Consider the following 23,020-nt stretch of genomic DNA (forward strand, 5'->3'; position numbering starts at 1 on the left):
GATATTCGGAGACCGGTAAAATTTTGAAAAAAAATTCAAAAAATACAACATGCCACTGGGAACTGATTTTTATTGTTTTTAACCCTTTTGAAATTGTGATAATGTTCCCCTTTAATACCGTGATAATATTACATTGTGAGATTTTGATATCATTAATAATTGTACAATTCCATCCATCCATCCATTTTCCCTTCGGAGTCGCGGGGGGCGCTGGAGCTATTCTCAGCTACAATCGGGCGGAAGGCGGTGTACACCCTGGACAAGTCGCTGTTGCAGGGCCAACACAGACAGACAGACAACATTCACACTCACATTCACACACTAGGGCCAATTTAGTGTTGCCAATCAACCTATCCCCAGGTGCATGTTTTTGGAGGTGGGAGAAAGCCGGAGTACACGGAAGGGAACCCACGCAGTCAAGGGGCGAACATGCAAACTCCACAGAGAAAGATTCCGAGGCCGGGATTGAACTCAGAACCTTCGTATTGTGGGGCAGACGCACTAACCCCTTCCCCACCGTGCTGCCCCAATTGTCCAATTCATTAAAGCAAATTCAGGTGTCAAGATGTCAGCAGTAAAACAAGGACTGGAGTTAAAACTATGTTCACACCAACACAAATATGTTTTTTGTCATTAGAGTTTAGAATCTTTGTACACACGCAAACGTAACTTTTTGTCCTAAAAATTGTGCTTTCGGGAACACTCCAGCCAGGGAGAAGATTTTCAAAAACTTCAGCTTCAGTGTTTGTGTACTGACCTAAAAACTGAGCTCACGTGATAAGAAATGTGCCACGTGTGTGTTTAGTCCGTATTTAAAGGAGCCATATGTAGGAATCTGGCCAGAAAATCTGTAGTCCCCTCCCACTCTCCCTGACTGAGGTTGCCAGATACGCAGCCAAATTCAACTCGATACAACCAACACATTTTACACAGAAATTAGGCTATTTTTTAGGAATTAAGTACCTCATGCCTGTGTACAATATCGCAACAAATGGTTATTGTCGGTACTATCAGAAAACAAAGACTAAAAGATTGGTGAAAATAGGTAGAGCATGCTTAGCAGCCTAATGTCCTCCCAAAACTAAAGAGGATACATTTTACCAAGGTATGCCTATAGTAGGGGTTGGGAACCTTTTTGGCTGAGAGAGCCAAGAATCCAAATATTTTAAAATGTATTTCCGTAAGAGCCATATCCTTTTTTTTTTTCAAGACTGAACACAACTAAACGCGTGCATTTTTAAGTAAGACCAACATTACTAGAATATAATAGGTGTCGTATTCTTTGTAATAAAGTTGATATTCTGAAGCTAACTGTGGAGGGGCGTGGTCTGCGGGCCTGCAACGAAGCGGGGTGTGCCAGGACCGGCCTCGAAATCAGCGACAGGTGCGTAGATGGCCCACCTGGGCCTTGTTATCTAATCACCTGTCGCTCTGTTATAAGCAGCAGCCGGGAGGAGAGACAGGGTTGGAGCTAGAGCCAGAGCGCGAGCGAGAACGAAAGAGAAAAAGACAATTGCTGGAAAGCAACTGAGAGACTTATTAAAAAATAAAAAAAATATCATAACCCTGAAACAGGCTTTCATGTCGGTGCTTGGTGGTCTGAAGAACCCCCAGGTGGGCAAGCCCTAAAAAAAAACAATAATAAATAAATCATGCAATTTCTTGAACAAGTGCGGTAGAAAAAGGATGGATGGATTCAAATGCATGAGCATGTTTAATATTTTGAACGTTATTTTTAACACTCTGATTACAAGTGGAATTAGTCACCACTTATTGTGTTAAGCAGTGTTAGCTCAGATTTGTCCGAGAGCCAGATGCAGTCATCAAAAGAGCCACATCTGGCTCTAGAGCCATAGGTTCCCTACCCCTGGCCTATAGGCTACTGTTTCAAATGTTTCAGATTGCCATATAACGTGGTACATGTAGTCCACAATGTGCATGTGTTTTGGCTGTCTCCACATGTTTAGCCGTGCTAATGTTGGAACCCATTTCCTCAGCGTATCAGAATATTGAGAACGAAATAGGCACTGACACTACCCATATCCACATAGGTTTTATTTGTTGAAAAGATATTTTGCCCTGTCAGTTGGATGACACGTCGACATAGAGGCTAACAGGTATATATTTCCCCCGTTAGTCTATAAGTGGATGTATCATTGACCGAGCGAGCATTCTAATCATTCATTGCGCGAACATACTAGCTTTGTTAGACAAGATCATAGACTGTATCGAACAATATAGTTTATATCCCAAATGTCAATTTCCATTTATTACAAGTAATAAGAAAACATAAATGCCTTATTTACCTATCAAGGTAAGGCATTTTGTTCCTGTCTATGTCATGAATGAGTTGAGAATCATTAACAGAGCTTTAAGATTTACCAGAGTCTGACATGTTTAGTAACTTTACCAGTGGCAGTAGCTCGATAAAGATGGCGGTGCGTAACTGGCAACCTGGATGTAACAACCTCACGGACTTTCTAATTGGTCAAACAGTGGAGGGCGGGGCATCGAAATGAAAACAATAAGATTTCGGGGCTGTAAAAGTAAAAGGGGGACCGGAGGGTGTGTTCCAACTATCGTGGGATCACACTCCTCAGCCTTCCCGGTAAGGTTTATTCAGGTGTACTGGAGAGGAGGCTACGGCGGATAGTCGAACCTCGGATTCAGGAGGAACAGTGTGGTTTTCGTCCTGGTCATGGAACTGTGGACCAGCTCTATACTCTCGGCAGGGTTCTTGAGGTTGCATGGGAGTTTGCCCAACCAGTCTACATGTGCTTTGTGGACTTGGAGAAGGCATTCGACCGTGTCCCTCGGGAAGTCCTGTGAGGAGTGCTCAGAGAGTCTTATTGTGGCGTTCCGCTCCCTGTACGATCAGTGTCAGAGCTTGGTCCGCATTGCTGGCAGTAAGTCGGACACGTTTCCAGTGAGGGTTGGACTGCACCAAGGCTGTCCTTTGTCACCGATTCTGTTCATAACTTTTATGGACAGAATTTCTAGGCGCAGTCAAGGCGTTGAGGGGTTCTGGTTTGGTGGCCGCAGGATTAGGTCTCTGCTTTTTGCAGATGATGTGGTCCTGATGGCTTCATCTGGCCGGGATCTTCAGCTCTCACTGGATCGGTTCGCAGCCGAGTGTGAAGCGACCGGAATGAGAATCAGCACCTCCAAGTCCGAGTCCATGGTTCTAGCCCGGAAAAGGGTGGAGTGCCATCTCCGGGTTGGGGAGGAGACCCTGCCTCAAGTATGGAGGAATTCAAGTACGTAGGAGTCTTGTTCACGAGTGAGGGAAGAGTGGATCGTGAGATCGACAGGCTGATCGGTGCGGCGTCTTCAGTAATGCAGACGTTGTATTGATCCGTTGTGGTGAAGAAGGAGCTGAGCCGGAAGGCAAAGCTCTCAATTTACCGGTCGATCTACGTTCCCATCCTCACCTATGGTCATGAGCTTTGGGTCATGACCGAAAGGATAAGATCATGTGTACAAGCGGCCGAAATGAGTTTCCTCCGCCGGGTGGCGGGGCTCTCCCTTAGAGATAGGGTGAGAAGCTCTGCCATCCGGGAGGAACTCAAAGTAAAGCCGCTTCTCCTCCACATCGAGAGGAGCCAGATGAGGTGGTTCGGGCATCTGGTCAGGATGCCACCCAAACGCCTCCCTAGGGAGGTGTTTAGGGCACGTCCAACCGGTAGAAGGCCACGGGGAAGACCCAGGACACGTTGGGAAGACTATGTCTCCCGGCTGGCCTGGGAACGCTTCCGGATCCCCCGGGAAGAGCTAGACGAAGTGGCTGGGGAGAGGGAAGTCCGGGCTACCCTGCTTAGGCTGCTGCCCCCGCGACCCGACTTCGGATAAGCGGAAGATGATGGATGGATGGATGGATGGATGGATAGAAATGAGCATATCCTGGCTGAACTACTGTTATCAGTTATGGAGGTATTCGAAAAGAACATGCTTTATTAATGCCTTTTGAGATATTTAATGATGAGTTGACATGAAAATCTTACCCTTTAAAGAAAAACTTAACTAACTTTCTGAATTTTTTCCATCATCCACAATCTTTATGTGAGACAAGAACACTCATGTCTTTCCCTTTTCTGTGCGCTCTAGATAGTAAGAAAAAAACAGCTAGCATGAGGCGGCTAACAATATAGGTAGTTGGAATTTGATTTAGTTTACTTATAAAGCTCTCTAAAAACATAAAAAGTACTTTACATTACTTTGCTCATTTTAAACATTACCGCTACATATTTCTTCGGCGAATTGATTTCGCAGAGCATGTAGCAACAAACGCTACTTCAGTCAACAACTACCTGATCATGGCAGACTTCATGACGACTACTTTGGGACAAATGACCCGGCCATCGTGAAACACCGAGCCATTTTTGGCGGTATCATGTAGCGCTATTGCAAAACATTTTATTGACAAAGTAGGAACTTAACTAAACAGTGAATAAAAATGTCAGCTATCCCTGGGCTGCCAACTGATGGGATGGTTGTAACTTGTGCTCCCGGTTGAGATGCTATATTCAGAATAACACTCAGATTGAAAATTGTGAGAACATATTTGCATCTTGCCGAGTCTTCCTACCGATGACTTCGGGTCTAAGTTGAAAACAAGTATCCACTACTTCAATTTTTTTTATTGGTAGTGTGTGTAATTTCAAAGTTGACCAACTTGCCGGCTTATTGACACAACCTTCTACTTTACCCGCGTGAGGCATGATTTATAACCGAGCATTAACTCAGAGGTGATTCAGCGGTAGAAGCAGCTCTAGTAGCTGGCTTACTTATCACGAGTAGCCTGAGGCACTGTGAACAGGGCTCTGTGTCACTAAGCCAGAAAAGTAGTTCCCCTGTGTTTGCTCCTATGATAACTACAGTGGGGCAAAAAAGTATTAAGTCAGCCACCGATTGTGCAAGTTCTCCCACTTAAAATGATGAGAGAGGTCTCTAATTTTCATCATAGGTACACTTCAACTATGAGAGACAGAATGTGAAAAAAAATCCAGGAATTCACATTGTAGGAATTTTAAAGAATTTATTTGTAAATTATGGTGGAAAATAAGTATTTGGTCACTTCAAACAAGGAAGATCTCTGGCTCTCACAGACCTGTAACTTCTTCTTTAAGAAGCTCTTCTGTCCTCCACTCGTAACTCGTATTAATGGAACCTGTTTGAACTCGTTGTCTGTATAAAAGACACCCGTCCACAGCCTCAAACAGTCAGACTCCAAAATCCACTATGGCCAAGACCAAAGAGCTGTCGAAGGACACCAGGAAAAGAATTGTAGACCTGCACCAGACTGGGAAGAGTGAATCTATAATAGGCAAGCAGCTTGGTGTGAAAAAAATCAACTGTGGGAGCAATTATCAGAAGAAGGAAGACATACAAGACCACTGATAATCTCCCTCGATCTGGGGCTCCACACAAGATCTCATCCCGTGGGGTCCAAATGATCATGAGAACGGTAAGCAAAAATCCCAGAACCACACGGGGGGACCTGGTGAATGACCTGCAGAGAGCTGGGACCAAAGTAACAAAGGTTACCATCAGTAACACACTAGGCCGACGGAATCAAATCCTGCAGCGCCAGACGTGTCCCCCTGCTTAAGCCAGTGCATGTCCAGGCCAGTCTGAAGTTTGCCAGAGAGCACATGGATGATACAGCAGAGGATTGGGAGAATGTCATGTGGTCAGATGAAACCCAAAATAGAACTTTTTGGTATAAAATCAACTCGTCATGTTTGGAGGAAGAAGAATACAGAGTTGCATCCCTGGAACACCATACTTACTGTGAAGCATGGGGGGTGGAAACATCATGCTTTGGGGCTGTTTTTCTGCTAAGGGGACAGGACGACTGATCCGTGTTAAGGAAAGAATGAATGGGGCCATGTATCGTGAGATTTTGAGCCAAAACCTCCTTCCATCAGTGAGAGCTTTGAAGATGAAACGTGGCTGGGTCTTCCAGCATGACAATGATCCCAAACAAAGCGCCCGGGCAACGAAGGAGTGGCTCTGTAAGAAGCAATTGAAAGTCCTGGAGTGGCCTAGCCAGTCTCCAGACCTCAACCCCATAGAAAATCCATGGAGGGAGTTGAAAGTCTGTGTTGCTCGGCGACAGCCCCAAAACATCGAAGCTCTCGAGAAGATCTGCATAGAGGAATGGTACAAAATACCAGCTACTGTGTGTACAAACCTGGTAAAGACCTATAGTAACAGTTTGACCTCTGTTATTGCCAACAAAGGTTATATTACAAAGTATTGAGTTGAATTTTTGTAATTGACCAAATATTTATTTTTCACCATAATTTTAAAAATAAATTCTTTAAAATTCCTACAATGTGAATTCCTGGATTTTTTTTTTCACATTCTGTCTCTCACAGTTGAAGTGTACCTATGATGAAAATTACAGACCTCTGTCATCATTTTAAGTGGGAGAACTTGCGCAATCGGTGGCTGACTAAATACTTATTTGCCCCACTGTATAACTATAGTTTGGTTAATATACAGGTTACAGCATGTAAACAAAGCATTGTTGGCGCTGGATGTTTTGGAAAGTGCTTTATAGGTGAAATAGAAAAAACCCCATTAGCTGCATTGTGAGTGAAAAACTTCCAGTACGAGGCGACTATTTAGAAGTCACATGTCACACATAAGGATTTCAGGTGATGCACAAAATTCCTTCCAAAAAGTGCCTTTCTAACTATTGCCTTCACATTTGATACAGAAAGGGCACAGAGAGCCTGCAGCAGCAGCAGTCATCCCGGGAATTAGGACAGTTCACTCGGACGCCTTCCAACCCGCTGGCAGCTTTGGAGCGGACAGTGAGACGAGCCTGTCGAATGGTGATCGATCAGCTCCTGCTGGACCTCAAGCCTTTCCTCACAGGCCTAGTGACCCGACACTGGATGGTCCATGGCGATCCCGTTCCCAAACTCTGCCGCATCTTGGAGCGCCATCTGGAGCTGTACAGCCGTGTCCGAGCACCCTGCAGACAGGTTACGTGCTTACTCCAGTCATATCTCTACAGTCACTGCTTTGAGACGATACACCATTGTCTCTCAGAAGCTGTTAGGACTTAAAGGCCTACTGAAACCCACTACTACCCACCACGCAGTCTGATAGTTTATATATCAATGATGAAATATTAACATTGCAACACATGCCAATACGGCCTTTTTAGTTTACTAAATTGCAATTTAAAATTTCCCGCGAAGTGCCGTGTTGAGAACCATGGACTCGGACTTGGAGGTGCTGATTCTAATTCCGGTCGCTTCACACTCGGCTGCGAACCGATCCAGCGAGAGCTAAAGATCCCGGTCAGATGAAGCCATCAGGACCACATCATCTGCAAAAAGCCGAGACCTAATCCTGCGGTTACCAAACCGGAACCCCTCAACGCCTTGACTGCGCCTAGAAATTCTGTCCATAAAAGTCCATGGTTCTCGCCCGGAAAAGGGTGGAATGCCATCTCCGGGTTGGGAAGGAGACCCTGCCCCAAGTGGAGGAGTTCAAGTACCTAGGAGTCTTGTTCACGAGTGAGGGAAGAGTGAATCGTGAGATCGACAGGCGGATCGGTGCGGCGTCTTCAGTAATGCGGACGTTGTACCGATCCGTTGTGGTGAAGAAGGAGCTGATCCGGAAGGCAAAGCTCTCAATTTACCGGTCGATCTACGTTCCCATCCTCACCTATGGTCATGAGCTTTGGGTCATGACCGAAAGGATAGGATCACGGGTACAAGCGGCCGAAATGAGTTTCCTCCGCCGTGTGGCGGGGCTCTCCCTTAGAGATAGGGTGAGAAGCTCTGCCATCCGGGAGGAACTCAAAGTAAAGCCGCTGCTCCTTCACATCGAGAGGAGCCAGGTGAGGTGGTTCGGGCATCTGGTCAGGATGCCACCCGAACGCCTCCCTAGGGAGGTGTTTAGGGCACGTCCAACCGGTAAGAGGCCACGGGGAAGACCCAGGACACGTTGGGAAGACTATGTCTCCCGGCTGGCCTGGGAACGCCTTTGGATCCCCCGGGAAGAGCTAGACGAAGTGGCTGGGGAGAGGGAAGTCTGGGTTTCCCTGCTTAAGCTGTTGCCCCCGCGACCCGACCCGGATAAGCGGAAGATGATGGATGGATGGATAGTGTCGTGTTGAAAACGTCGCGGTATGATGACGTTTTTGACGTCTCCGGTTGTAGCGGACATTATTTTTCAACCCGATCCAAACTAGAAGTAGTCAGCTTTAATCACATAATTACACAGTATTCTGCACATCTGTGTTGCAATTTGTTCAATTAATAATGGAGAAGTCAAAGTAGAAAGATGGAGGTGGGAAGCTTTTAGCCTTTAGCCACAAAAACACAGCCGGTGTTTCCTTGTTTAAAATTGCCGAAAATGAAGCTTTACTATGGATCAGAGCGCTCAAGCGAACATGGATCCCGACTACATGTCAACCAGCAGTTTTCGGTAAAGAAAAATGTGGCAATAAGTCGCCTCTTACCGGAGACATCAGCGGATGGCTGACTTCCCTCCGAGACTCTGGCGTCAACACACCAGTGGCCACACCCCTCTGACTTTCAGGTACTATTTAATCTCACTAAAACACTAGCAACACAATAGGCAGATAAGGGATTTTCCAGAATTATCCTAGTAAATGTGTCTAATAACATCTGAATCGCTCCCACTGCAATTGCCTTTTTTTTCTTTCTTTCTTTTTTCTTTATAGTCCTTCACTCTAAATTTCCTCATCCACAAATCTTTAATCTTTGCTCAAAATAATGGGGAAATTGTCGCTTTCTCTGTCCGAATAGCTCTAGCTCAGTGGTTCTTAACCTTTTTGGAGGTACCGAACCCCACCAGTTTCATACGTGCATTCACCGGCAGCCGGCAGTTTTCGGTAAAGAAAATTGTGGTAATAAGTCGCCTCTTACCGGAGACATCAGCGGAGCTTCCGTCCTGCTGCAGCTGCTGTGACTTCCCTCAGAGACTCTGGCGTCAACACACCCGTGGCCACACCCCTCCGACTTTCAGGTACTATTTAATCTCACTAAAACACTAGCAACACAATAGGCGGATAAGGGATTTTCCAGAATTATCCTAGTAAATGTCTGATAACATCTGAATCGCTCCCACTGCAATCGCCTTTTTTTTCTTTCTTTCTTTTTTCTTTATAGTCCTTCACTCTAAATTTCCTCATCCACAAATCTTTCATCCTCGCTCAAAATAATGGGAAAATTGTTGCTTTCTCTGTCCGAATAGCTCTAGCTCAGTGGTTCTTAACCTTGTTGGAGGTACCGAACCCCACCAGTTTTATACGTGCATTCACCGGCAGCCGGCAGTTTTCGGTAAAGAAAATTGTGGTAATAAGTCGCTTCTTACCGGAGACATTAGCGGAGCTTCCGTCCTGCTGCAGCTGCTGTGACTTCCCTCAGAGACTCTGGCGGCAACACACCCGTGGCCACACCCCTCCGACTTTCAGGTACTATTTAATCTCACTAAAACACTAGCAACACAATAGGCAGATAAGGGATTTTCCAGAATTATCCTAGTAAATGTTTAATAAAATCTGAATCGCTCCCACTGCAATCGCCTTTTTTTCTTTCTTTCTTTTTTCTTTATAGTCCTTCACTCTAAATTTCCTCATCCACAAATCTTTCATCCTCGCTCAAAATAATGGGGAAATTGTCGCTTTCTCTGTCCAAATAGCTCTAGCTCTAGCTCAGTGGTTCTTAACCTTGTTGGAGGTATCGAACCCCACCAGTTTCATACGTGCATTCACCGGCAGCCGGCAGTTTTCGGTGAAGAAAATTGTGGTAATAAATCGCCTCTTACCGGAGACATCAGCGGAGCTTCCGTCCTGCTGCAGCTGCTGTGACTTCCCTCAGAGACTCTGGCGTCAACACACCCGTGGCCACACCCCTCCGACTTTCAGGTACTATTTAATCACACTAAAACACTAGCAACACAATAGGCAGATAAGGGATGTTCCAAAATTATCCTAGTAAATGTGTCTAATAACATCTGAATCACTCCCACTGCAATCGTCTTTTTTTTCTTTCTTTCTTTTTTCTTTATAGTCCTTCACTCTAAATTTCCTCATCCACAAATCTTTCATCCTCGCTCAAAATAATGGGGAAATTGTCGCTTTTTCTGTCCGAATAGCTCTAGCTCAGTGGTTCTTAACCTTGTTGGAGGTACCGAACCCCACCAGTTTCATATGTGCATTCACCGGCAGCCGGCAGTTTTCGGTAAAGAAAATTGTGGTGATAAGTCGCCTCTTATCGGAGACATCAGCGGAGCTTCCGTCCTGCTGCAGCTGCTGTGACTTCCCTCAGAGACTCTGGCGTCGACACACCCGTGGCCACACCCCTCCGACTTTCAGGTACTATTTAATCACACTAAAACACTAGCAACACAATAGGCAGATAAGGGATGTCCCATAATTATCCTAGTAAATGTGTCTAATAACATCTGAATCGCTCCCACTGCAATTGCCTTTTTTTTTCCAGTCCTTCACTCTAAATTTCCTCATCCACAAATCTTTCATTCTCACTCAAATTAATGGGGAAATTGTCGCTTTCTCCGTCCGAATAGCCCTAGCTCAGTGGTTCTTAACCTTGTTGGAGGTACCGAACCCCACCAGTTTCATACGCGCATTCACCGACAGCCGGCAGTTTTCGGTAAAGAAAATTGTGGTAATAACTCGCCTCTTACCGGAGACATCAGCGGAGCTTCCTTCCTGCTGCAGCTGCAGTGACTTCCCTCAGAGACTCTGGTGTCAACACACCCGTGGCCACACCCCTCCGACTTTCAGGTACTCTTTAATCTCACTAAAACACTAGCAACACAATAGGCGGATAAGGGATGTTCCAAAATTATCCTAGTAAATGTGTCTAATAACATCTGAATCGCTCCCACTGCAATTGCCTTTTTTTTTTCTAGTCCTTCACTCTAAATTTCCTCATCCACAAATCTTTCATTCTCGCTCAAATTAATGGGGAAATTGTCTCTTTCTCTGTCCGAATAGCCCTAGCTCAGTGGTTCTTAACCTTGTTGGAGGTACCGAACCCCACTAGTTTCATACGCGCATTCACCGACAGCCGGCAGTTTTCGGTAAAGAAAATTGTGGTAATAAGTCGCCTCTTACTGGAGACATCAGCGGAGCTTCCGTCCTGCTGCAGCTGCCGTGACTTCCCTCAGAGACTCTGGCGTCAACACACCCGTGGCCACACCCCTCCGACTTTCAGGTACTATTTAATCTCACTAAAACACTAGCAACACAATAGGCGGATAAGGGATTTTCCAAAATTATCCTAGTAAATGTGTCTAATAACATCTGAATCGCTCCCACTGCAATTGCATTCTTTTTTCTAGTCCTTTACTCTAAATTTCCTCATCCACAAATCTTTCATCCTGGCTCAAATTAATGGGGAAATTGTCGCTTTCTCGGTCTGAATAGCTCTAGCTCAGTGGTTCTTAACCTTGTTGGAGGTAACGAACCCCACCAGTTTCATACGCGCATTCACCGGCAGCCGGCAGTTTTCGGTGAAGAAAATGGTGGTAATAAGTCGCCTCTTACCGGAGACATCAGCGGAGCTTCCGTCCTGCTGCGGCTGCCGTGACTTCCCTCAGAGACTCTGGCGTCAACACACCCGTGGCCACACTCCTCCGACTTTTAGGTACTATTTAATCTCACTAAAACACTAGCAACACAATAGGCGGGTAACGGATTTTCCAGAATTATCCTAGAAAATGTGTCTAATAACATCTGAATCGCTCCCACTGAAATCACCCTTTTTTTTTCTTTTTCTTTTTTTCCAGTCCTTCACTGTAAATTTCCTCATCCACGAATCTTTCATCCTCGCTCAAATTAATGGGGAAATTGTCGCTTTCTCTGTCTGAATAGCTCTAGCTCAGTGGTTCTTAACCTTGTTGGAGGTAACGAACCCCACCAGTTTCATACGCGCATTCACCGGCAGCCGGCAGTTTTCGGTAAAGAAAATTGTGGTAAAAAGTCGCCTCTTACCGGAGACATCAGTGGAGTTCCGTCCTGCTGCAGCTGCAGTGACTTCCCTCAGTGACTCTGGCGTCAACACACCCGTGGCCACACCCCTCCGACTTTCAGGTACTATTTAATCTCACTAAAACACTAACAACACAATAGGCGGATAAGGGATTTTCCAGTATTATCCTAGTAAATGTGTCTAATAACATCTGAATCGCTCCCACTGCAATCACCTTTTTTTTTTTTTCCAGTCCTTCACTGTAAATTTCCTCATCCATGAATCTTTCATCCTCGCTAAAATTAATTGGGAAACTGTCGCTTTCTCGGTCCGAATAGCTCTAGCTCAGTGGTTCTTAACCTTGTTGGAGGTACCGAACCCCACCAGTTTCATATGTGCATTCACCGGCAGCCGGCAGTTTTCGGTAAAGAAAATTGTGGTGATAAGTCGCCTCTTATCGGAGACATCAGCGGAGCTTCCGTCCTGCTGCAGCTGCTGTGACTTCCCTCAGAGACTCTGGCGTCGACACACCCGTGGCCACACCCCTCCGACTTTCAGGTACTATTTAATCACACTAAAACACTAGCAACACAATAGGCAGATAAGGGATGTTCCATAATTATCCTAGTAAATGTGTCTAATAACATCTGAATCGCTCCCACTGCAATTGCCTTTTTTTTTCCAGTCCTTCACTCTAAATTTCCTCATCCACAAATCTTTCATTCTCACTCAAATTAATGGGGAAATTGTCGCTTTCTCCGTCCGAATAGCCCTAGCTCAGTGGTTCTTAACCTTGTTGGAGGTACCGAACCCCACCAGTTTCATACGCGCATTCACCGACAGCCGGCAGTTTTCGGTAAAGAAAATTGTGGTAATAACTCGCCTCTTACCGGAGACATCAGCGGAGCTTCCTTCCTGCTGCAGCTGCAGTGACTTCCCTCAGAGACTCTGGTGTCAACACACCCGTGGCCACACCCCTCCGACTTTCAGGTACTATTTAATCTCATTAAAACACTAGCAACACAATAGGCGGATAAGGGATGTTCCAAAATTATCCTAGTAAATGTGTCTAATAACATCTGAATCGCTCCCACTGCAATTGCCTTTTTTTTTTCTAGTCCTTCACTCTAAATTTCCTCATCCACAAATCTTTCATTCTCGCTCAAATTAATGGGGAAATTGTCTCTTTCTCTGTCCGAATAGCCCTAGCTCAGTGGTTCTTAACCTTGTTGGAGGTACCGAACCCCACTAGTTTCATACGCGCATTCACCGACAGCCGGCAGTTTTCGGTAAAGAAAATTGTGGTAATAAGTCGCCTCTTACTGGGGACATCAGCGGAGCTTCCGTCCTGCTGCAGCTGCCGTGACTTCCCTCAGAGACTCTGGCGCCAACACACCCGTGGCCACACCCCTCCGACTTTCAGGTACTATTTAATCTCACTAAAACACTAGCAACATAATAGGCGGATAAGGGATTTTCCAAAATTATCCTAGTAAATGTGTCTAATAACATCTGAATCGCTCCCACTGCAATTGCATTCTTTTTTCTAGTCCTTTACTCTAAATTTCCTCATCCACAAATCTTTCATCCTGGCTCAAATTAATGGGGAAATTGTCGCTTTCTCGGTCTGAATAGCTCTAGCTCAGTGGTTCTTAACCTTGTTGGAGGTAACGAACCCCACCAGTTTCATACGCGCATTCACCGGCAGCCGGCAGTTTTCGGTGAAGAAAATGGTGGTAATAAGTCGCCTCTTACCGGAGACATCAGCGGAGCTTCCGTCCTGCTGCGGCTGCCGTGACTTCCCTCAGAGACTCTGGCGTCAACACACCCGTGGCCACACTCCTCCGACTTTTAGGTACTATTTAATCTCACTAAAACACTAGCAACACAATAGGCGGGTAACGGATTTTCCAGAATTATCCTAGAAAATGTGTCTAATAACATCTGAATCGCTCCCACTGAAATCACCCTTTTTTTTTCTTTTTCTTTTTTTTCCAGTCCTTCACTGTAAATTTCCTCATCCACGAATCTTTCATCCTCGCTCAAATTAATGGGGAAATTGTCGCTTTCTCTGTCTGAATAGCTCTAGCTCAGTGGTTCTTAACCTTGTTGGAGGTAACGAACCCCACCAGTTTCATACGCGCATTCACCGGCAGCCGGCAGTTTTCGGTAAAGAAAATTGTGGTAAAAAGTCGCCTCTTACCGGAGACATCAGTGGAGTTCCGTCCTGCTGCAGCTGCAGTGACTTCCCTCAGAGACTCTGGCGTCAACACACCCGTGGCCACACCCCTCCGACTTTCAGGTACTATTTAATCTCACTAAAACACTAACAACACAATAGGCGGATAAGGGATTTTCCAGTATTATCCTAGTAAATGTGTCTAATAACATCTGAATCGCTCCCACTGCAATCACCTTTTTTTTTTTTTCCAGTCCTTCACTGTAAATTTCCTCATCCATGAATCTTTCATCCTCGCTAAAATTAATTGGGAAACTGTCGCTTTCTCGGTCCTAATAACTCTAGCTCAGTGGTTCTTAACCTTGTTGGAAGTACCGAACCCCACCAGTTTCATACGCGCATTCACCGGCAGCCGGCAGTTTAATAAGTCGCCTCTTACCTGAGACATCAGCGGAGCTTCCGTCCTGCTGCAGCTGCCGTGACTTCCCTCAGACACTCTGGCGTCAACACACCCGTGGCCACACCCCTCCGACTTCCAGGTACTATTTAATCTCACTAAAACACTAGCAACACAATAGGCAGAAATGGGATTTTCTAAAATATTCTAGTAAATGTGTCTAATAACATCTGAATCGCTCCCACTGCCATCGCCTTTTTTTTCTTTCTTTTTTTTCTTTATAATCTTTCACTCTAAATTTCCTCATCCACGAATCTTTCATCCTCGCTCAAATTAATGGGGAAATTGTCGCTTTCTCGGTCCGAATAGCTCTAGCTCAGTGGTTCTTAACCTTGTTGGAGGTACCGAACCCCACCAGTTTCATACGCGCATTCACCGGCAGCCGGCAGTTTTCGGTAAAGAAAATTATGGTAATAAGTCGCCTCTTACCGGAGACATCAGCGGAGCTTCCGTCCTGCTGCAGCTGCCGTGACTTCCCTCAGAGACTCTGGCGTCAACACACCCAAGCCCACACCCCTCCGATTTTCAGGTACTATTTAATCTCACTAAAACACTAGCAACACAATAGGCAGATAAGGGATTTTCTGGAATAATCTAGTAAATGTGTGTAATAACATCTGAATCGCTCCCACTGCAATCGCCTTTTTTTTTTCTAGTCCTTTACTCTAAATTTCCTCATCCACAAATCTTTCTTCCTCGCTCAAATTAATGGGGAAATTGTTGCTTTCTCGGTCCGAATAGCTCTAGCTCAGTGGTTCTTAACCTTGTTGGAGGTAACGAACCCCACCAGTTTCATACGCGCATTCACCGGCAGCCGGCAGTTTTCGGTGAAGAAAATGGTGGTAATAAGTCGCCTCTTACCGGAGACATCAGCGGAGCTTCCGTCCTGCTGCAGCTGCCGTGACTTCCCTCAGAGACTCTGGCCTCAACACACCCGTGGCCACACCCCTCCGACTTTTAGGTACTATTTAATCTCAATAAAACACTAGATTAGATTAGATAGTACTTTATTTATTCCGTCAGGAAAGTTCCTTCAGGAAAATTAAAATTTTCAGCACAATCCCATTCAAGATCAGACAAACATTACAGGGAGACAGAACAGGATCGCTGACGGGTCTGCCGGCTTCCAGCGCCCCTTACAAAAAAATTACATACACTAGCAACACAATAGGCGGATCTTACCGGAGACATCAGCGGAGGTTCCGTCCTGCTGCAGCTGCCGTGACTTCCCTCAGAGACTCTGGCGTCAACACACCCGTGGCCACACCCCTCCGACTTTTAGGTACTATTTAATCCCACTAAAACACTAGCAACACAATAGGCAGATAAGGGATTTTCCAGTGTTATCCTAGTAAATGTGTCTATTAACATCTGAATCGCTCCCACTGCAATCACCTTTTTTTCCTTTCTTTCTTTTTTCTTTATAGTCCTTCACTCTAAATTTCCTCATCCACAATTCTTTCATCCTCGCTAAAATTAATTGGGAAATTGTCGCTTTCTCGGTCCTAATAGCTCTAGCTTAGTGGTTCTTAACCTTGTTGGAAGTACCGAACCCCACCAGTTTCATACGCGCATTCACTGGCAGCCGGCAGTTTAATAAGTCGCCTCTTACCGGAGACATCAGCGGAGCTTCCGTCCTGCTGCAGATGCCGTGACTTCCCTCAGAGACTCTGGCGTCAACACACCCGTGGCCACACCCCTCCGACTTTCAGGTACTATTTAATCTCAATAAAACACTAGCAACACAATAGGCGGATAAGGGATTTTCCAGAATTATCCTAGTAAATGTGTCTAATAACATCTGAATCGCTCCCACTGCAATCACCTTTTTTTCCTTTCTTTCTTTTGTCTTTATAGTCCTTCACTCTAAATTTCCTCATCCACAATTCTTTCATCCTCGCTCAAATTAATGGGGAAATTGTCGCTTTCTCCGTCCGAATAGCTCTTTCTCAGTGGTTCTTAACCTTGTTGGAGGTACCGAACCCCACCAGTTTCATACGCGCATTCACCGGCAGCCGGCGGTTTTTGGTAAAGAAAATTGTGTTAATAAGTTTCCTCTTACCGGAGACATCAGCGGAGCTTCCGTCCTGCTGCAGCTGCCGTGACTTCCCTCAGAGACTCTGGTGTCAACACACCCGTGGCCACACCCCTCCGACTTTCAGGTACTATTTGATCTCACTAAAACACTAGCAACACAATAGGCAGATAAGGGATTTTCCAGAATTATCCTAGTAAATGTGTCTAATAACATCTGAATTGCTCCCACTGCAATCGCCTTTTTTTTCTTTCTTTTTTTTTTTTTCCAGTCCTTCACTGTAAATTTCCTCATCCACAAATCTTTAATCTTGGCTCGAATTAATGGGGAAATTGTTGCTTTCTCTGTCCGAATAGCTCTAGCTCAGTGGTTTTTAACTTTGTTGGAGGTACCGAACCCCACCAGTTTCATACGCGCATTCACCGGCAGCCGGCGGTATGCGGTAAAGAAAATTGTGGTAATAAATTTCCTCTTACCGGAGACATCAGCGGAGCTTCCGTCCTGCTGCAGCTGCCGTGACTTCCCTCAGAGACTCTGGTGTCAACACACCCGTGGCCACACCCCTCCGACTTTCAGGTACTATTTAATCTCACTAAAACACTAGCAACACAATAGGCAGATAAGGGATTTTCCAGAATTATCCTAGTAAATGTGTCTAATAACATCTGAATTGCTCCCACTGCAATCGTCTTTTTTTTCTTTCTTTTTTTTTTTTTCCCAGTCCTTCACTGTAAATTTCCTCATCCAGGAATCTTTAATCTTGGCTCAAATTAATGGGGAAATTGTTGCTTTCTCTGTCCGAATAGCTCTAGCTCAGTGGTTTTTAACTTTGTTGGAGGTACCGAACCCCACCAATTTCATACGCGCATTCACCGGCAGCCGGCGGTATGCGGTAAAGAAAATTGTGGTAATAAGTTGCCTCTTACCGGAGACATCCACAGAGATTCCGTCCTGCTGCAGCTGCCGTGGCTTCCCTCGAGACTCTGGCATCAACACACCCGTGCCCACACTCCTCTGACTTTTAGGTACTATTTAATCTCACTAAAACACTAGCAAGACAATAGGCAGATAATGGATCTTCCAGAATTATCCTAGTAAATGTGTCTAATAACATCTGAATCGCTCCCACTGCAATCGCCTTTTTTTTTTCTTTCTTTTTTCTTTATAGTCCTTCACTCTAAATTTCCTCATCCACAAATCTTTCATCCTCGCTCAAAATAATGGGAAAATTGTTGCTTTCTCTGTCCGAATAGCTCTAGCTCAGTGGTTCTTAACCTTGTTGGAGGTACCGAACCCCACCAGTTTCATATGTGCATTCACCGGCAGCCGGCAGTTTTCGGTAAAGAAAATTGTGGTAATAAGTCCCCTCTTACCGGAGACATCAGCGGAGCTTCCGTCCTGCTGCAGCTGCTCTGACTTCCCTCAGAGACTCTGGCGGCAACACACCCGTGGCCACACCCCTCCGACTTTCAGGTACTATTTAATCTCACTAAAACACTAGCAACACAATAAGCGGATAAGGGATTTTCCAGAATTATCCTAGTAAATGTTTAATAACATCTGAATCGCTCCCACTGCAATCGCCTTTTTTCTTTCTTTCTTTTTTCTTTATAGTCCTTCACTCTAAATTTCCTCATCCACAAATCTTTCATCCTCGCTCAAAATAATGGGGAAATTGTCGCTTTCTCTGTCCGAATAGCTCTAGCTCTAGCTCAGTGGTTCTTAACCTTGTTGGAGGTACCGAACCCCACCAGTTTCATAAGCGCATTCAACGACAGCCGGCAGTTTTCGGTAAAGAAAATGGTGGTAATAAGTCGCCTCTTACCGGAGACATCAGCGGCGCTTCCGTCCTGCTGCAGCTGCCGTGACTTCCCTCAGAGAATCTGGCGTCAAGACACCCGTGGCCACACCCCTCCGACTTTTAGGTACTATTTAATCTCACTAAAACACTAGCAACACAATAGGCAGATAAGGGATTTTCCATTTTTATCATAGTAAATGTGTCTAATAACATCTGAATCACTCCCACTGAAATCACCCTTTATTTTTTATTTTTATTTTTTTTTCCAGTCCTTCACTGTAAATTTCCTCATCCATGAATCTTTCATCCTGGCTAAAATTAATTGGGAAATTGTCGCTTTCTCGGTCCTAATAGCTCTAGCTCAGTGGTTCTTAACCTTGTTGGAAGTACCGAACCCCACCAGTTTCATACGCGCATTCACCGGCAGCCGGCAGTTTAATAAGTCGCCTCTTACCGGAGACATCAGCGGAGCTTCCGTCCTGCTGTAGCTGCCGTGACTTCCCTCGGAGACACTGGCGTCAACACACCCGTGGCCACACCCCTCCGACTTTCAGGTACTATTTAATCTCACTAAAACACTAGCAACACAATAGGCAGAAATGGGATTTTCTAGAATATTCTAGTAAATGTGTCTAATAACATCTGAACGGCTCCCACTGCAATCGCCTTTTTTTTCCTTCTTTTTTTTTCTTTGTAGTTTTTCACTCTAAATTTCCTCATCCACGAATCTTTCATCCTCGCTCAAATTAATGGTGAAATTGTCGCTTTCTCAGTCAGAATAGCTCTAGCTCAGTGGTTCTTAACCTTTTTGGAGGTACCGAACCCCACCAGTTTCATACGCGCATTCACCGGCAGCCGGCAGTTTTCGGTAAATAAAATTATGGTAATAAGTCGCCTCTTACCGGAGACATCAGCGGAGCTTCCGTCCTGCTGCAGCTGCCGTGGCTTCCCTCAGAAACTCTGAAGTCAACACACCCGTGGCCACACCCCTCCGACTTTCAGGTACTATTTAATCTCACTAAAACACTAGCAACACAATAGGCAGATAAGGGATTTTCTAGAATAATCTAGTAAATGTGTCTAATAACATCTGAATCGCTCCCACTGCAATCGCCTTTTTTTCTAGTCCTTTACTCAAAATTTCCTCATCCACAAATCTTTCTTCCTCGCTCAAATTAATGGGGAAATTGTCGCTTCCTCGGTCCGAATAGCTCTAGCTCAGTGGTTCTTAACCTCGTTGGAGGTAACGAAGCCCACCAGTTTCATACGCGCATTCACCGGCAGCCGGCAGTTTTTGGTGAAGAAAATGGTGGTAATAAGTCGCCTCTTACCGGAGACATCAGCGGAGCTTCCGTCCTGCTGCAGCTGCAGTGACTTCCCTCAGAGACTCTGGCGTCAACACACCCGTGGCCATATATTTAATCTCACTAAAACACTAGCAACACAATAGGCAGATAAGGGATTGTCCAGTATTATCCTAGTAAATGTGTCTAATAACATCTGAATCGCTCCCACTGAAATCACCCTTTTTTTTCTTCTTTTTCTTTTTTTTCCAGTCCTTCACTGTAAATTTCCTCATCCATGAATCTTTCATCCTCGCTAAAATTAATTGGGAAATTGTCGCTTCCTCGGTCCGAATAGCTCTAGCTCAGTGGTTCTTAACCTTGTTGGAGGTAACGAAGCCCACCAGTTTCATACGCGCATTCACCGGCAGCCGGCAGTTTTCGGTGAAGAAAATGGTGGTAATAAGTCGCCTCTTACCGGAGACATCAGCGGAGCTTCCGTCCTGCTGCAGCTGCCGTGACTTCCCTCGGAGACACTGGCGTCAACACACCCGTGGCCACACCCCTCCGACTTTCAGGTACTATTTAATCTCACTAAAACACTAGCAACACAATAGGCAGAAATGGGATTTTCTAGAATATTCTAGTAAATGTGTCTAATAACATCTAAATCGCTCCCACTGCAATTGCCTTTTTTTTCTTTCTTTTTTTTTCTTTGTAGTCTTTCACTCTAAATTTCCTCATCCATGAATCTTTCATCCTCGCTCAAATTAATGGGGAAATTGTCGCTTCCTCGGTCCGAATAGCTCTAGCTCAGTGGTTCTTAACCTTGTTGGAGGTAACGAAGCCCACCAGTTTCATACGCGCATTCACCGGCAGCCGGCAGTTTTCGGTGAAGAAAATGGTGGTAATAAGTCGCCTCTTACCGGAGACATCAGCGGAGCTTCCGTCCTGCTGCAGCTGCAGTGACTTCCCTCAGAGACTCTGGCGTCAACACACCCGTGGCCATATATTTAATCTCACTAAAACACTAGCAACACAATAGGCAGATAAGGGATTTTCCAGTATTATCCTAGTAAATGTGTCTAATAACATCCGAGTCGCTCCCACTGAAATCACCCTTTTTTTTCTTCTTTTTCTTTTTTTTCCAGTCCTTCACTGTAAATTTCCTCATCCATGAATCTTTCATGCTCGCTAAAATTAATTGGGAAATTGTCGCTTCCTCGGTCCGAATAGCTCTAGCTCAGTGGTTCTTAACCTTGTTGGAGGTAACGAAGCCCACCAGTTTCATACGCGCATTCACCGGCAGCCGGCAGTTTTCGGTGAAGAAAATGGTGGTAATAAGTCGCCTCTTACCGGAGACATCAGCGGAGCTTCCGTCCTGCTGCAGCTGCAGTGACTTCCCTCAGAGACTCTGGCGTCAACACACCCGTGGCCATATATTTAATCTCACTAAAACACTAGCAACACAATAGGCAGATAAGGGATTTTCCAGAATTATCCTAGTAAATGTGTCTAATAACATCTGAATTGCTCCCACTGCAATCGCCTTTTTTTTCTTTCTTTTTTTTTTTTTTCCAGTCCTTCACTGTAAATTTCCTCATCCAGGAATCTTTAATCTTGGCTCAAATTAATGGGGAAATTGTTGCTTTCTCTGTCCGAATAGCTCTAGCTCAGTGGTTTTTAACTTTGTTGGAGGTACCGAACCCCACCAATTTCATACGCGCATTCACCGGCAGCCGGCGGTATGCGGTAAAGAAAATTGTGGTAATAAGTTGCCTCTTACCGGAGACATCCACAGAGATTCCGTCCTGCTGCAGCTGCCGTGGCTTCCCTCGAGACGCTGGCATCAACACACCCGTGCCCACACTCCTCTGACTTTTAGGTACTATTTAATCTCACTAAAACACTAGCAAGACAATAGGCAGATAATGGATCTTCCAGAATTATCCTAGTAAATGTGTCTAATAACATCTGAATCGCTCCCACTGCAATCGCCTTTTTTTTTTCTTTCTTTTTTCTTTATAGTCCTTCACTCTAAATTTCCTCATCCACAAATCTTTCATCCTCGCTCAAAATAATGGGAAAATTGTTGCTTTCTCTGTCCGAATAGCTCTAGCTCAGTGGTTCTTAACCTTGTTGGAGGTACCGAACCCCACCAGTTTCATATGTGCATTCACCGGCAGCCGGCAGTTTTCGGTAAAGAAAATTGTGGTAATAAGTCCCCTCTTACCGGAGACATCAGCGGAGCTTCCGTCCTGCTGCAGCTGCTCTGACTTCCCTCAGAGACTCTGGCGGCAACACACCCGTGGCCACACCCCTCCGACTTTCAGGTACTATTTAATCTCACTAAAACACTAGCAACACAATAGGCAGATAAGGGATTTTCTAGAATAATCTAGTAGATGTGTCTAATAACATCTGAATCGCTCCCACTGCAATCGCCTTTTTTTTTTCTAGTCCTTTACTCTAAATTTCCTCATCCACAAATCTTTCTTCCTCGCTCAAATTAATGGGGAAATTGTCGCTTCCCCGGTCCGAATAGCTCTAGCTCAGTGGTTCTTAACCTTGTTGGAGGTAACGAAGCCCACCAGTTTCATACGCGCATTCACCGGCAGCTGGCAGTTTTCGGTGAAGAAAATGGTGGTAATAAGTCGCATCTTACCAGAGACATCAGCGGAGCTTCCGTCCTGCTGCAGTGACTTCCCTCAGAAACTCTGGCGTCAACACACCCGTGGCCACACTCCTCCGACTTTTAGGTACTATTTAATCTCACTAAAACACTAGCAACACAATAGGCGGATAAGGGATTTTCCAGAATTATCCTAGTAAATGTGTCTAATAACATCTGAATCGCTCCCACTGAAATCACCCTTTTTTTTTCTTTCTTTTTTTTCCAGTCCTTCAGTGTAAATTTCCTCATCCACGAATCTTTCATCCTCCCTCAAATTCATGGGGAAATTGTCGCTTTCTCTGTCTGAATAGCTCTAGCTCAGTGGTTCTTAACCTTGTTGGAGGTAACGAACCCCACCAGTTTCATACGCGCATTCACCGGCAGCCGGCAGTTTTCGGTAAAGAAAATTGTGGTAAAAAGTCGCCTCTTACCGGAGACATCAGTGGAGTTCCGTCCTGCTGCAGCTGCCGTGACTTCCCTCAGAGACTCTGGCGTCAACACACCCGTGGCCACACCCCTCCGACTTTCAGGTACTATTTAATCTCACTAAAACACTAGCAACACAATAGGCAGATAAGGGATTGTCCAGAATTATCCTATTAAA

At 45.2% G+C, this 23,020-nt stretch overlaps 1 protein-coding gene across 3 annotated transcripts in view; it reads left to right on the forward strand.

The window, feature by feature from the left end:
• exoc3l1 (exocyst complex component 3-like 1) overlaps window positions 1-23,020 on the forward strand; it is a 115,463-nt gene that overhangs the window by 72,374 nt on the left and 20,069 nt on the right. For all 3 annotated transcript variants that reach the window (XM_061919996.1, XM_061919997.1, XM_061919995.1), the window contains one exon: window positions 6,725-6,995. In XM_061919996.1, coding sequence (XP_061775980.1) covers window positions 6,725-6,995 — 271 coding nt within the window. The remainder of the gene's footprint in view (window positions 1-6,724; window positions 6,996-23,020) is intronic.

The sequence above is a fragment of the Nerophis ophidion genome, linkage group LG14 (assembly GCF_033978795.1).
Source record: "Nerophis ophidion isolate RoL-2023_Sa linkage group LG14, RoL_Noph_v1.0, whole genome shotgun sequence".
In the NCBI taxonomy this organism is placed as follows: domain Eukaryota; kingdom Metazoa; phylum Chordata; class Actinopteri; order Syngnathiformes; family Syngnathidae; genus Nerophis; species Nerophis ophidion.